The sequence below is a fragment of the Peromyscus eremicus genome, chromosome 2 (genome assembly GCF_949786415.1).
Source record: "Peromyscus eremicus chromosome 2, PerEre_H2_v1, whole genome shotgun sequence".
Classification (NCBI taxonomy): domain Eukaryota; kingdom Metazoa; phylum Chordata; class Mammalia; order Rodentia; family Cricetidae; genus Peromyscus; species Peromyscus eremicus.
The window spans coordinates 142,693,281-142,706,412 of record NC_081417.1 but is presented as its reverse complement, the minus strand read 5'-3'; the positions used below and the strand labels follow the sequence as shown (position 1 = coordinate 142,706,412).

Below are 13,132 nucleotides of genomic sequence, written 5' to 3'. Positions count from 1 at the left end.
GGTGAGGGGAGGGTGTTGGGGTGGAGGAGGGAGAACTTTGTTAGTTGGAGGGAGCCATGAGAAGGAGGGGAGAGCGTGGCCTGCACAGGAGGGGGGGACAGTGGGGGGGAACCTGAAGGGCTGCGTTGGCGTCCTCCTGGTCAATGGCCTTGCCTGGGCTCAGCTAACCAGGCCCTGCCCTCACAGCTGGCTGCACCTTCGAGGAGCCGAGTGACCCCGTCGTGCCCTGCGAGTACAGCCAGGCTCAGTACGATGACTTCCAGTGGGAACAAGTGCGGATCCACCCTGGCACCCGGGCCCCTGCAGACCTGCCCCATGGTGAGCCTGCTCTCCATCACTGGTATTTTTCTCCTTCCAGGCCTTCCCTAGTTTCCCCTCAGGGTCTCCTGCTCTTTCTAGGACTTGAAGACACTGAGGAGAAGTGAATGGGGTCCTCTAATTGGGAGCCCTGGACCCTTCCCAACTTCAGCCTTACTCTGTCCCTACTTCCGCACCAGGCGTTCTGGGTAACTTGATTACTAGGTTGGGAGTCAGGAGGCTAGATGTAGATTCTGGTATCCTAATCAGATGATAGCCTTGAGAACATTCATTCCAGAATCATATAGACATGGGTTCAAATCCCGGCCCCATCATCCAGCCAGCTCTGAGCCTTTATTGTCTTATCTGGGACATGGGAGGACAGTAGCCCATATCACAGGGCACAGAGGTGGCACCCAGCGGGTCAGTTGTATAGTTGCTACTGTTGAGGCTCTTGGAGAGTGCCTGGCAGTTAGCAGCCATCCTCACTGGGTGCAGAATCAACTGAGAATTAAGAGTAAACACGAAGCTAGGGCAGGAGGGTCAAAAGTTTGAGGTCAGCCTGGGCTCCTCGGTGAGATACTGCCCTCAAAATAAAACTGGAAGAAAAGGGGGTTCAAGAGATGGCTCAGTGGTTAAGAGCACCGACTGCTCTTTCAGAGGACCTGAGTTCAATTCCCAGCACCACCAGCTCCAGTTCCAGGGGATCCAATGCCTTCTGATGACCTCTTCAGGTCTACAGACATGTAGGCAAACACCCAGACACATAAAATTTAAAAAAAAAAAAAATCCTTTTAGCTGGGCATGGTGGCACACTCTTTAATCCCAGCACTTGGGAGGCAGAGGCAGGTAAATCTTTTTAAAAGGAAAAAGAAAAGGGTTAGAGAGACAGAGGCCAAACGAGCCACTTTGTTACTGATGAGCCTGTGTGGCAGGACAGACTGTGAGGGAACCTTAGGACAGCCAGCCAGACTCTCCCTCCCCTGTGTCCTGTTGTAGAGGTGGCCCAGGGCCTTGGCTGTTTAGCTCACAGCATGACCAAGATGGCGTCTGCTGGCAAGAGTAGGTCAGGGAAGTGGCTGCTTAGTGGTAGGTGGACTGGCGGCCTTAGGTGAGAGGTCTCTCAGGGCCTGGCTGGTTGGCTGGCTGGGCTCTGGAAGTGGACTCTGCTTCTATCATGGCCCTCCCTACCAGTCTGGTCACTGCCCATCTGTGTCATTCTGGGTATGCTAAATCTGTCTCTTCAGGCTCTTTGGTCCTTGTATATGTCTGTTCTAGAGGTATCACTGTTTAGCTTGTTTGAGAGACACATATAAAGGTACCCACCCTGCAGGGGCTCTGTATGACCTCCTCTTCCTCTGATCCCAGCAGCCCTCCACCTCCCCCCCACCCTCCCTCCCCCCACCCCCCATCATGCACTCCTCTATCCTCATGGCTCTCTTTTCTCCCTCCTGCTCTCCTCTGGGAATAATTTTCCCAGAGGTGCACCCCTAGACCCAGCCAGCCATTCAACCTAGGTTTTAATAGGCACTCAGGTATAAGTAGATATAAAAGTTTTAACCTAAGGCCGGGCAGTAGTGGTGCATGCCTTTAATCCCAGCACTCAGGAGGCAGAGGCAGGTGGATCTCTGTGAGTTCGAGGCCAACTTGATCTAAAAAGCAAATTCCAGGACAGCTAGAGTGGTTACACAGAGAAACCCTGTCTTTAAATCACCCCTCTCCCCCTCCCTGCCCCCAAAAGGAGTTCTGGCTTAGATTCATATTTTCTGGACTTATCCACTTTGTCTCTCGGTCTTCCTTGGTGATCTAGGTCTGGGAGAAGGGTGAGCTTGGTAGATAAGTCAGTCTAGGGGAAGTACAGGTGGATGGAGATGAAACAAGGGAAATTATTTCCAGAGGAGAGCAGGAGGGAGAAAAGAGAGCCATGGGGATGGAGGAGTGCATGACGGGGGTGGGGTGGGGTGGGGTGGGGGGTGGAGGGGGTGGCAGCTGCTGGGAACAGAGGAAGAGGAGGCAAGAAGGGGTCACATTAGAAGAGGAAGCTACCTTAGAGGAGGAGACTCCACAGGAGCTGGCTAAGAAGTGTCTGGCTAGGATGTGCCCCTTCTAGGGTTCCAGTGGAGATAGGGACCTGGAAGTTCATTCCCTACCTGCAGGACCTAGGCAGCCGCTGCCTTCACAGGGCTCCAGGCTCACAGAGATGAATGAGATCCCTCTAGCTGAGTTCCCCAGGAGCACTCCTGAGCAGGCTCAGAATGTGCTGTCAGCCAAGCCTGGGAGAGGAGGCCGTGCTGTGCAAGGTTGGCTTTGGGTCTCTCCTTGGCAGCTGCACCCTCCTCCCAATACCTCAAGGGAAGCCACAATCCCCAGCCAGGTCCTGAGGCGCTCCCCACCACCTCCATAACATATCATCGAGGATCTTCAGGTTGGAACGTGGGGTGTTTGTGTTGGAATCTGGGGAGGGGCGGGAAAGGAAGTTAATCCTTCCATTCAGTCTGTCCTACATATTCATCAAGCTTGGGTTCAGAGCCTGTCTGAGGACATAGCAAAGGCCTGAGGCACGACAGGCTGGTAGCAAGATTGTCTCAGACTTTACGAGTGATCAGAGCCAGAGGGAGGTACCCAGCACAGGGAAGTGTCTGAGGCTTTGGAAGCATTGACCTCAAGGGACCCGCCCTCTGCCAGGCTCTAGACTCCCGAGAAGCATGACCTAATCCTCACCTCCCAGGACAGCACCGAGCTGGGGACACTGGTGGCCTGTGGATGGTGAGGGGCCGTATGGGCTTTGACAAGGTTGAGGTTGTATTTTCTACTGTCTTAGCCCTCTCCTTTGGGAAGCAGACCCTGGGGAGGGAAGAGATCTACCCCATGTGACCAAAGCTCCGATCAGAACTCAAAACTCCGATCCCAAACCCTCGATTCCTGGTGGGTCCTTCATTTCTGTCCCTTCTCAGTGTGATCTTGGCCTCCCCTAAGGTCTCCTTGCCTCTTCCTTTTCTCTCTCCAGGTGCCTACTTGATGGTCAATGCTTCCCAGCATGCTCCGGGCCAGAGGGCTCATATCGTCTTCCAGACCCTGAGTGAGAATGACACCCACTGTGTGCAGTTCAGCTACTTCCTGTATAGCCGGGATGGGCACAGCCCAGGCACCCTAGGTGTCTATGTGCGTGTGAATGGGGGCCCCCTGGGCAGTGCTGTATGGAATATGACTGGATCCCACGGCCGTCAGTGGCACCAGGCCGAGCTGGCCGTCAGCACCTTCTGGCCCAATGAGTATCAGGTGGGCTGGATTTTTAGTCAATGGTCAGTTTGGGTTTGGACGTAAGCGCAGGGGCAGGTCATCCTGAGGTCAGACTAGGTCGGAATGAATACCTGACCAGCATCAGGAGTCAATCCAGGGTTCTGTGTTTGGAGTTAGTCTGGGGTCAGTGTGGGTAGAGTTTCCGAGGTCATTGTTAATAGGGTAGTTGGCATTGCAGGTGAGTTGGAACAGTACCCAACTGGAAATTCTGACCAGAAGGATTCTACTGCTTTGCGGGATTGTCTGAGTTGGAATGATCTTCTAGCCTTGACCTTGCCTTTGCTATCTCTGCCCACACCCCTGAACCAGCTGGCTTGGTAGTGAGGGTCTGTGTGAGCCGGGTTGGCATCTGTTGATGGAGAGGAGGGTGGCGTTGGGGCCCAAGCTGGGCTGGAGGTCTGTCACTCTGACAATTGGCTTCCTACTTCCCTCAGGTGCTGTTTGAGGCCCTCATCTCCCCAGACCACAAGGGCTACATAGGCTTAGATGACATCTTGCTCTTCAGCTACCCCTGCGGTGAGTCCCAGTCCACTCGGACACAAGGATGAGGGTAGCCTTGGCTCCTGCCTGCAGGGCATGCAGGCCCAGCTCATGCTGGGGCTCTTGCCTGTTTTCCCACAGCGAAGGCCCCTCACTTCTCCCGCCTTGGAGACGTGGAGGTCAATGCGGGCCAGAATGCATCCTTCCAATGCATGGCAGCGGGCAGAGCTGCAGAGGCAGAGCGCTTCCTCCTGCAGGTGAGGGCGTCCCGGGTAGACTTGGCCCAGGAAGGTGGCAGAGGGCAGGGCATTTCTCCTAGGCTTGGTTCCCCTTTGGGGTTCTGAGTCATGCCCCAACATCTATACACTGTGTCTTGCCAGGCTGCGCTTCTGCCAGTTTGGATTCCCCTTCACCCCAGGGTGGAGGGCAGTTCCTGGATCCTCAAAAGCCCCCGGGTTAGTAGGGACTCATATATGCTGCCAGGCTGGAATGCTCCCTGACTCTTCCATCCCTTTTTCCCTTCAGCGGCAGAGTGGGGTGCTGGTGCCTGCGGCCGGGGTACGGCATATCAGCCACCGCCGCTTCCTGGCCACTTTCCCGCTGGCCTCCGTAGGTCGAGCAGAGCAGGATCTGTACCGCTGTGTGTCCCAAGCCCCACGCGGGGCTGGTGTCTCCAACTTCGCAGAGCTCATCGTCAAAGGTCAGTGGAATGGCCTTGAAGAAGGCTGGAGCTGCAGGGGTAGGACAGGATAGGGTGAAATCCGCAGGGTAGTGCCTGAAGCTACTAGCTCCTTAGAGGTTGGGGTCCCAGAACAGGTTTAGTTGAGGGTTTGGTAGCAGTTTGAGTGGCCTGAGAGGACCTGGAGGGTCTCGTGATGGGAGCAGAATGGGGTGTAGAGTTAGGCTCTGGCTGTGACTTGAACGGATGGACCTGTGAAGGGAACAGCGTCACTGAGGGAGGGGCTGGTCTTGTGGGAGGAGGGCACAAGGAATGAGGCTCTGTCTAGTTGCGCTTTTCAGATGATAACCCCGCGAGTGTGCTGGGGTCCCCCAGGTCTGGGCTTGGGAGTTCGGAGTCGAGTCGGTGTGGCTGAGCTATGGGATTTCTGGGGCCAGGTGGTGGCATCAGTAGGCTCCTCCTCTTCTGCATGTCCTCGCAGAGCCTCCCACCCCCATCGCGCCCCCACAGCTGCTGCGTGCAGGCCCCACCTACCTCATCATCCAGCTCAACACCAACTCCATCATTGGCGATGGGCCGATCGTGCGCAAGGAGATCGAGTACCGCATGGCACGGGGCCCGTGGGCTGAGGTGCACGCGGTCAACCTGCAGACCTACAAGCTGTGGCATCTTGACCCAGACACCGAGTATGAGATCAGCGTGCTGCTCACGCGCCCGGGGGACGGAGGCACAGGTCGCCCGGGACCACCGCTGCTCAGCCGGACCAAGTGTGCAGGTGGGTTGTTCCCCGTTCCATGGAGGTAGCAAAGCCTCCTGATACACACGCATTTATTGACTTCAACCTTACCACAAGGCAGGGACTCTGGAGGCTAGTCTTTCAGCCTGGAGGCAACGTCTCCATAGCTTGTTTCCAAACTCGAAATAAAACAAACAAACGAAACAAAGAAAAGCCGAAATGAAACCAAAACAAACAGGCAAACCGAGGAAACAAATCAGAAAGCTTAACAGAACACGACAGAGGTGCTGTTGTCATACCCATTTCACACATGAGGTGACTGAGGCAGAGATGTTAGGTGACGGGGCAAAGAACACACAGCTAGTTAGTGGCAGAGATGGGGCCGGAGTTCCTATTCTGTCTTCTTTTGTTTTTTTGTTTTTTGTTTTTTTTGAGACAGGGTTTCTCTCTGTAGGCTTGAGCCTTTCCTGGCACTCACTCTGTAGCCCAGGCTGGCTCTGCCTCCCAAGAGCTGGGATTAAAGACATGCGCCACCACTGCCCGGCACTATTCTGTCTTCTTAAACACTGTCAATTAAAAATTGTGTGTGGTGGATTGTGTCTGGATTCCCTGGGCCTGGCATTAAGCCTGAAGTCAGCTCTTCTTGTTTAGCAGGGTGAAGTAGTAGTTGCTAAGGACCCAAGATGCACCTGCAGCTGCTGCAGCAGACTAATCAGAAGAGAAATGGATGGAGAGCGGGGTTCTCTGGGTTCTCTGTGATGTCAGGGTGCTGTTGTTTTTGGAATTTTCTTAGTGACAAATGTAAATTGTCAGTGTAGATCCATGTGCTCTTGTAAGAAAAGACAGGGGTCCTCTATCACGTTTTCCTCAACAGTAACATTTTGTGCAACTATAGTTTTACAATAAAGGTTGACATCTGGGACTGGCATGATGGCTCAGTAGGTAAAGGTGCTTGCTGCCAAGCCTGATGACATGGAGATTCACATGATGGAAAGAGAGAACCTACTCTCATAAGATGTCCTCTGATGCTGGGCAGTGGTGGCGCACGCCTTGAATCCCAGCACTTGGGAGGCAGAGCCAAGCGGATCTCTGTGAGTTCGAGGCTAGCCTGATCTACAGAGCGAGATCCAGGAAAGGTGCAAAGTTACACAGAGAAACTCTGTCTTGAAAAACCAAAAAAAAAAAAAAAAAAAAAAAAAATGTCCTCTGACCTTCATATATGTGCTGTGGTGTGCTTGTGCCCCCCATGTGCACCTGCAAAATAAATAAACACAATGTAACAAAAATGTTTAACAAGCTGGGCAGTGGTGCACACGCCTTGAATCCCAGCACCCGGGAGGCAGAGCCAGGCAGATCTCTGAGTTCGAGGGCAGCCTGGTCTATAGAGCGAGATCCAGGACAGGCACCAAAACTACACAGAGAAACCCTGTCTCGAATCCCCCCCCCAAAAAAGTTTAACAAAAAAATTGATGTCCATAGAGTCCACAGATATCATAACAGAGCCCCCCAGTTTCCCGTGTTTGTGTGCCTCTGTATGTGTGTTAAGTTCTGTGTAATTTAACACCTGTGTAGGTTTGTGTATTCAACACTACAGTGGGAACACTGAGCAGTCAGTATCCCTACAGACGATTCACATTGCTGTTTTATAACTGCATCCATTTCTCTCTTCCTCCATCCCCCCACTTAGTAACCAGAGATCTGTCTTTCATTTCTAGAATTTTGTAATCTCCAGAATGACATCATGTAGTATATAACCTTTTTGGAATTGCTTTTTTTGGATTTTTTTTTTTTTTGGTAACAGATTTATTGAAATATGATCTGCATTCATACATACACAGTTTAGAGGCTTTCAGTATCTCTGGAGTTGAACAGCTATTGATTTGAGTGATTTTGGAACGTGTCATCCCTCTAAGTGGGACCCTCACACCATTTCACAGCCACCCAATCCTAAAGCAAACATGAGTCTACTTTCCCTCTCTCTTGATTTACTCTTTGTAGACATTTTATGTTATAGAACCATGGATGATGGTTTGTAGTCTTTTGTGGGTGGCTTCTTCATTTGGCCTCTTTCCTTCTATAGCGAGTTGTGATTACTGCATTCCTTTTCGTGTGTTGTGTAACTCTTGATTTCATTGGTCCATTCACCGGGGGACAGATACTTGGGTTGTTTATGTTTTTTTTGACCGTTAGGAACAATATTTCATACAAGTTTTAAGAATATTTATTTATTTTCAAGTGTGTATGTGTGGTATGTGTACTTATGTGTGAAGGAGGCCAGGAGAGGGTGTCAGTTTCCCCCTGGAGCTGGAGTTACCGGGTTATGAATCCCAGGTTGCTAGTGGATGGAACCCCAGAACCTCTGCAAGAGCAGCAATTGCTCTTAGCAGCTGAGCCCTCCCTCCAGCCCCTCCCTCCCGTCATGGTCTTAATTTGCATTTCCTTAATGTCTAGTGTTGCTGAACATCTTTCCGCACATGACCGCCACTGCCTGTGCTCTTCACTGGATTGCCTCTTCATATCATTGCTAATTTCTTAATAGAATTACTTTTTTTCCCTGTTGAGTTTTGAGACTTATTTATGCATTCTAGATACTAGATGTATCTAGAACACATTATTAATGTATTAATGGATGTATAATCTGTAGGCATTTCTCCCAGTAGGGATCATTGTCTTTGTATAGATTGAGAGCCAACGTTTTAGATTTTGATGAAGTCCTATTTCTCAAATTGCCCAGTGCTTTTGGTGTAAACCAAGTGCAACTCCCAAATACCCAGCAGCTGCTTCCCAAATTACCACACAGAGGCTTATCTTAATTATAAATGCTCGGCCAGTAGCTCAGGCTTATTACTAACTAGTTCTTACACTTAAATTAACCCACAATTCTTATCTATGTTTAGTCACATGGCTTGGTACCTTTTCTCAGAATAGCATTCTCATCTTGCTTCCTCTGTGTCTGGCTGGCAACTCCTGATTCTGCTCTTCCTCTTCCCAGCATTCTAAATTTATTTACTTATGTGTATTTACTTATGTGTATGTGTAGGCATGTGCTTGCCACAGTGTATGTGTGGAATTTGGAGGATAGCTTATTGGGGTTTGATCTCTCCTTCCACCATGTGGGTCCTGGGGATAGAACTCAGGTCCTCAAGTTTGACAGCAAGTGTTTTTTACCTACTGAGCCATCTTGACAGCCTGCAATTCATATTCTTAAGTGTTATTAAAAGCTGATTTGTGGGCCACCTAAAATCTAGTTTAATACCAGACTTGGGAGAGAGATACTTGGGTGGTGGGTCAATGTCCCTGTGGTGATTGCCTTCTAGCTGATGGTTTGGATTGGGTGATGTACCCACTGAGAGCTTCAGTCAGTCTTCTTGTTTTGTAAGTGGAAACAATACTAATCTCTACCACATGGGGTAGCCTGAAGATTGAGGCAATGGATGTTTATTGAGTGTCTATTATGTGCCAGGTAATGCCACAGTTGCTAGGGATACATGGCTGCACCCCAGACAGAGGCCATCAGTGTTTGAATCTTCTTAAGACTCTGCAGGGAGCTCATGTCCTGGCAGAAGGAGGCAGATGATAAATAAGTAAACAAGTGGAATATATAGTCTGTCAGATGGTGATAAGTGTGTGAGGAGGAATAAATCAGGGCGGGGGATGGGGAGGGGCGGAGGGTTGTTATTTATAAAAAGCTGAAGGACTGTCTTACTGAGATGGTGGCATTTGAGCAGAGTCATGCAGGAGGTGAGGGGAAGCTAGGTGGTGTGCTGTAGGGAGGCAGCAAGGGAAGGAGCAGTCCAGTCAGGCAGACTACTGAGTGCAAAGGCCTGGAGGCAGGAGCAGGGAGGAGACCTGCGAGAGGATGTCTAAGCAGAGCTCAGACTGTCAGATTCAGAGGCGAGTGAGCTGAGGGCTGGGGGAGTGGTGGCAGGGCTTGGGGAGCAGGAGTGAACACGGGCAACTGGTGTCCAGAAGGTCTGCTCTGGATATTTCGTGGAGAGTTGACTGTAGGAGGGGACGCTGGCTAGTTTTTATCAACTGGACACAAACATTGAGGAAGAGGGGTCCTCAGTGGAGGGAATGCCTATATCAGATTGTCCTGTGAGCATGACCGTGTGGCATCTTCTTGATTAATGATTGATATGGGAGGGCCCAGCCCACTGTGGGTGGCATTACCCTTAGGCAGGTGGTCTTAGGTTTTATTAGAAAGCAGACTGAGCAAGCCATGAGAGAGAGCACCAGCAAGCAGTGTTCCTCCATGGTCTCTGCTTCAGTTCCTGCCTTGAGCTCCCGCCCTGGCTTCCCTGAATGATGGACCATGATGTGGAAGTGTAAGCCAAATAAATGTTTTCTTCCCCAAGCTGCTTTTGGTCTTGGTGTTTATCACAGCAACAGAGAACCAAACTCTGACAGAGGGCAAAGGCTCCTGAAGGAGACCCACGGGGAGGCTCTCGAAGCTATTGCAGCCAGAGGTGGTAGCCGGAAGCTGAGTGGAAGGGACCACGATGGCGGTGATGACAAGTTGCTCAGTGTGGTTGATTCTGGAGTCGATAGCATCTGCTGATAGATCTGCTAGGGGGGTGAGGAAGAAAGAAATAGAGAAACACCAGGATGCTCCTAGGTGTTTTGCTCGAGCAACTGGACGGATGGAGCTGTCACTTGCTGCAAAGGAGCCCACAGCAGCAGAGTTGGTGGGGGGAGCTGACCTGGGGGGTGGCATTGATCAGGAGCTGTGCATTAGACACAATGACTTTGAGACGCCATTAAACGTGCCGGTGGCACTCACCACCAGGAAGCCAGATGGATGAGCAAAGGACCGAGGGAAGGGTACAGGCTGCTGGTATGAATCTGAAAGTTGTCCTTATGGAGATGGTGTCGGTGGCATTTGAAGCGGTGTGGCGGGATCACATCTCTCATGTTAGTGTTCTCAACAGGGGTGATTTCCTTTCCTAGGAGACATTTGCTAGTGTCTGGAGACATATTGCTGTCATACTGGCTGCTTCTGGTGGGTGCTACTGGCATTAAGAGATAGAAGCCAGGGACAGCGAAACTCCTTGCAGTGCAGGGACAGTGTCCAATGAATGACAAGTAATTATCTCGCCCAAAATGTCAATAGTGTCGAGGTTGAAAACCCCGTTTAGGTTTTTGGGGAATGTAAATGAGGAGATGGACATGTGAAGCTGATCCTTGGGGTCCTGCAGTATTTGGGGTTAATCCGGGCAATTGTAGGGAGAGCATTCCACGCATGTGACGTACTGTGCCTGGCACACCACAGGCACTCCATAAGTGACAGCTGTCATCATTATGGTGTTCTTCAAGGCATTTTTGATTTGCCACTTAGAAGAGAAGAAATCAGAGCGTGAGGCACAGGGAAATCTCTGCTGTACTCTCCGGAGTGTGCAGATGGGGATAGTGAAACCCAGACAGGGAAGGGACGCGCTTGGAGTCAGACAGTGGGTCAAGAACCCAGGTTGTGGGGCTGGGGAAACGGTCCAGTCAATAAAGTGCGTGCTGTTAACTACAGAAAAAGGATGACTGGCGCACGCCTTTAACCCCGGCACTCAGGAGGCAGAGACAGGTGGATCTATGAGTTCGAGGCCAGTCTGGTCTACAGATAGAGTTCCAGGACAGCCTGGGCTACACAGAGAAACCCTGTCTCAAAAAACCAAAGAAGGTGTGTGGTGTGGGAGTGTGTGGAGGCAGAAGATTCAGGCATGTACACACACACACACACACACACACACACACACACACACACAGAGTTTGCATGGCCATTGTAAGAATAATGATGTAGCGAGGCAGACAGACTTGGGCTCAACAGACTGAGACTGCTTTATTGGATCGGCAAAGGGCCTCAACTTTTCTGTGGGATGAAGGTTGAGTCATTTAGAGGAGCTGGGGAGGGGACTCTGTGTGTGTGTGTGTGTGTGTGTGTGTGTGTGTGTGTGTGTGTATACATATACATATACATATACATATACATATACATATACATATACATACACATAGCTAGCTACCAGGAAGTTACAACTATTTTTTTGTGGTTTGACTGGGAGCAGAGTGGGTTGTTTTTGATACTTGGGCATATAGTTTCTGCAGGTGGACCTGAATGGTCAGGCTGGGGTTAAGCCATTCTTTATGGCTAGGAGCTATTGTCCCGTATAGCCTCACATCCTCATGATGTGAGGCTATTACCTAACAGTCATAACTTTTGATCATTCCCATTTTACAGGTGAATAAACTAAGGCTTAGAGATTCAGCCACTTGACCAAATCTGCACTGTGAGTCACAGCAGAGCCAGAGGCAGAGCTGGTTTCTTAGTTACTTTCCTGTCTCTGTGATAAAATACCCCGAGACAGACAACTTGAAGATGGGTTTACTTTGGCTCAGAGTCTGAGTGTACAGTCCATCATGGTGTAGAAGTGAAGACCACGGGAGCTTGAAGCAGCTGGTCACATTGTGGGCACAGTCAAGGAGAACAGAATCCCGGATGCGGGTCCCTCTCCGCTCCTTTTTTCTTCAGTCTGGGATCCAACTCGCGGGATAGTGCCACCCAGGCATGTTAAGGTGGTTCTTCCCACCTCAATGAACCTCATCAGGAAAATCCCTCACAGGCACGCCCAGAGACTCACGTCCCAGGTGATCCTAGAACCTGTCAGATTGCGCATCAGCATTAACCACCGCAGCTGACACGTCTTGATTTCCAGTGACTGATGATGGCAGCAGCAGCTGTCATGGTCCCCGCCTCAGGCCCAGTGCCCACTAGTGTCAGATATAGATAAACAATTTTCCTTAGGCTAGCCAGGGTGGGGATGCGGCAAGGGCCAGGTGGGTAGACTCCACACCAAGACCTCCTCCCGCCCTCCTAATCACAGGCTCCTCTTTGTTGATACCACAGCCCTATAGCCTGGCCTGGGGTTGTTTAGCCCTTGGGCAGCTGTGTTGTCAGGCTCTGCAGGCCCACAATTCTCTCCACTCTATTATTTACTGTAAAAACAATAATATTGCACCAGTAAAAGGCTTAAAAAAAACCCAAACCCCAAAGCCTCTGAATCACACCATTCTAGCTCAACAGCTGCCTTAATTTTTCTGTCTTGTTCCAGTGTCTGCCCATATGTCTTCAGCGCACATTTTCACAGGCTTGTCATTGGGATGGGGCTGATGCTCAGGATCCTGCTTCATTTGCTTGGTGCCGGTCCGTGTGCGACACTGTTTATAATTATGTTATTGCCTGCAGACATCTACCCTGGATTTCTGGGCTGTTTGTTTCTATATCCTTATTATTATAATGCTACATCGAAAAATTAAATGCTTGCAGTTCTTTTCATTCTCTTGAGCTGTGTTCTTTAGAGTGAAACAGTCAGGAGTGATCAGAGGGAGGGAATCTGACATGTTATTGCTTTGCGGCATGCTCGCACTAATCGCTACAGAAAGTCTCACTTTGGTGCACACATTTCTTTATTGATTCCTATTGGCTGGGCACTCTGGTTTACCACGTCCCGTGTGATGTTATGTTTCCTTTTCTTGTTGTTTGTTTTGAGGCATGATCTCATATAGCCCTAGCTAACCCTCAACTCACTATGTAGCCGAGGATAACCTTGAAGTCTTGATCCTCTAGCTTCTACCTCCTAAGTGCCGGGATC

The 13,132-nt window shown here is 50.4% G+C and overlaps 1 protein-coding gene across 1 annotated transcript in view; it reads left to right on the top strand.

Annotated features, from left to right (window-relative positions):
- Nucleotides 1-13,132, top strand: part of Ptpru (protein tyrosine phosphatase receptor type U) — a 78,461-nt gene that overhangs the window by 15,181 nt on the left and 50,148 nt on the right. Inside the window, exons 2-7 of the mRNA XM_059255075.1 lie at nt 187-318; nt 3,305-3,576; nt 4,032-4,113; nt 4,219-4,334; nt 4,603-4,777; nt 5,238-5,531. Of these exons, the coding sequence (XP_059111058.1) occupies nt 187-318; nt 3,305-3,576; nt 4,032-4,113; nt 4,219-4,334; nt 4,603-4,777; nt 5,238-5,531 (1,071 nt within the window). The remainder of the gene's footprint in view (nt 1-186; nt 319-3,304; nt 3,577-4,031; nt 4,114-4,218; nt 4,335-4,602; nt 4,778-5,237; nt 5,532-13,132) is intronic.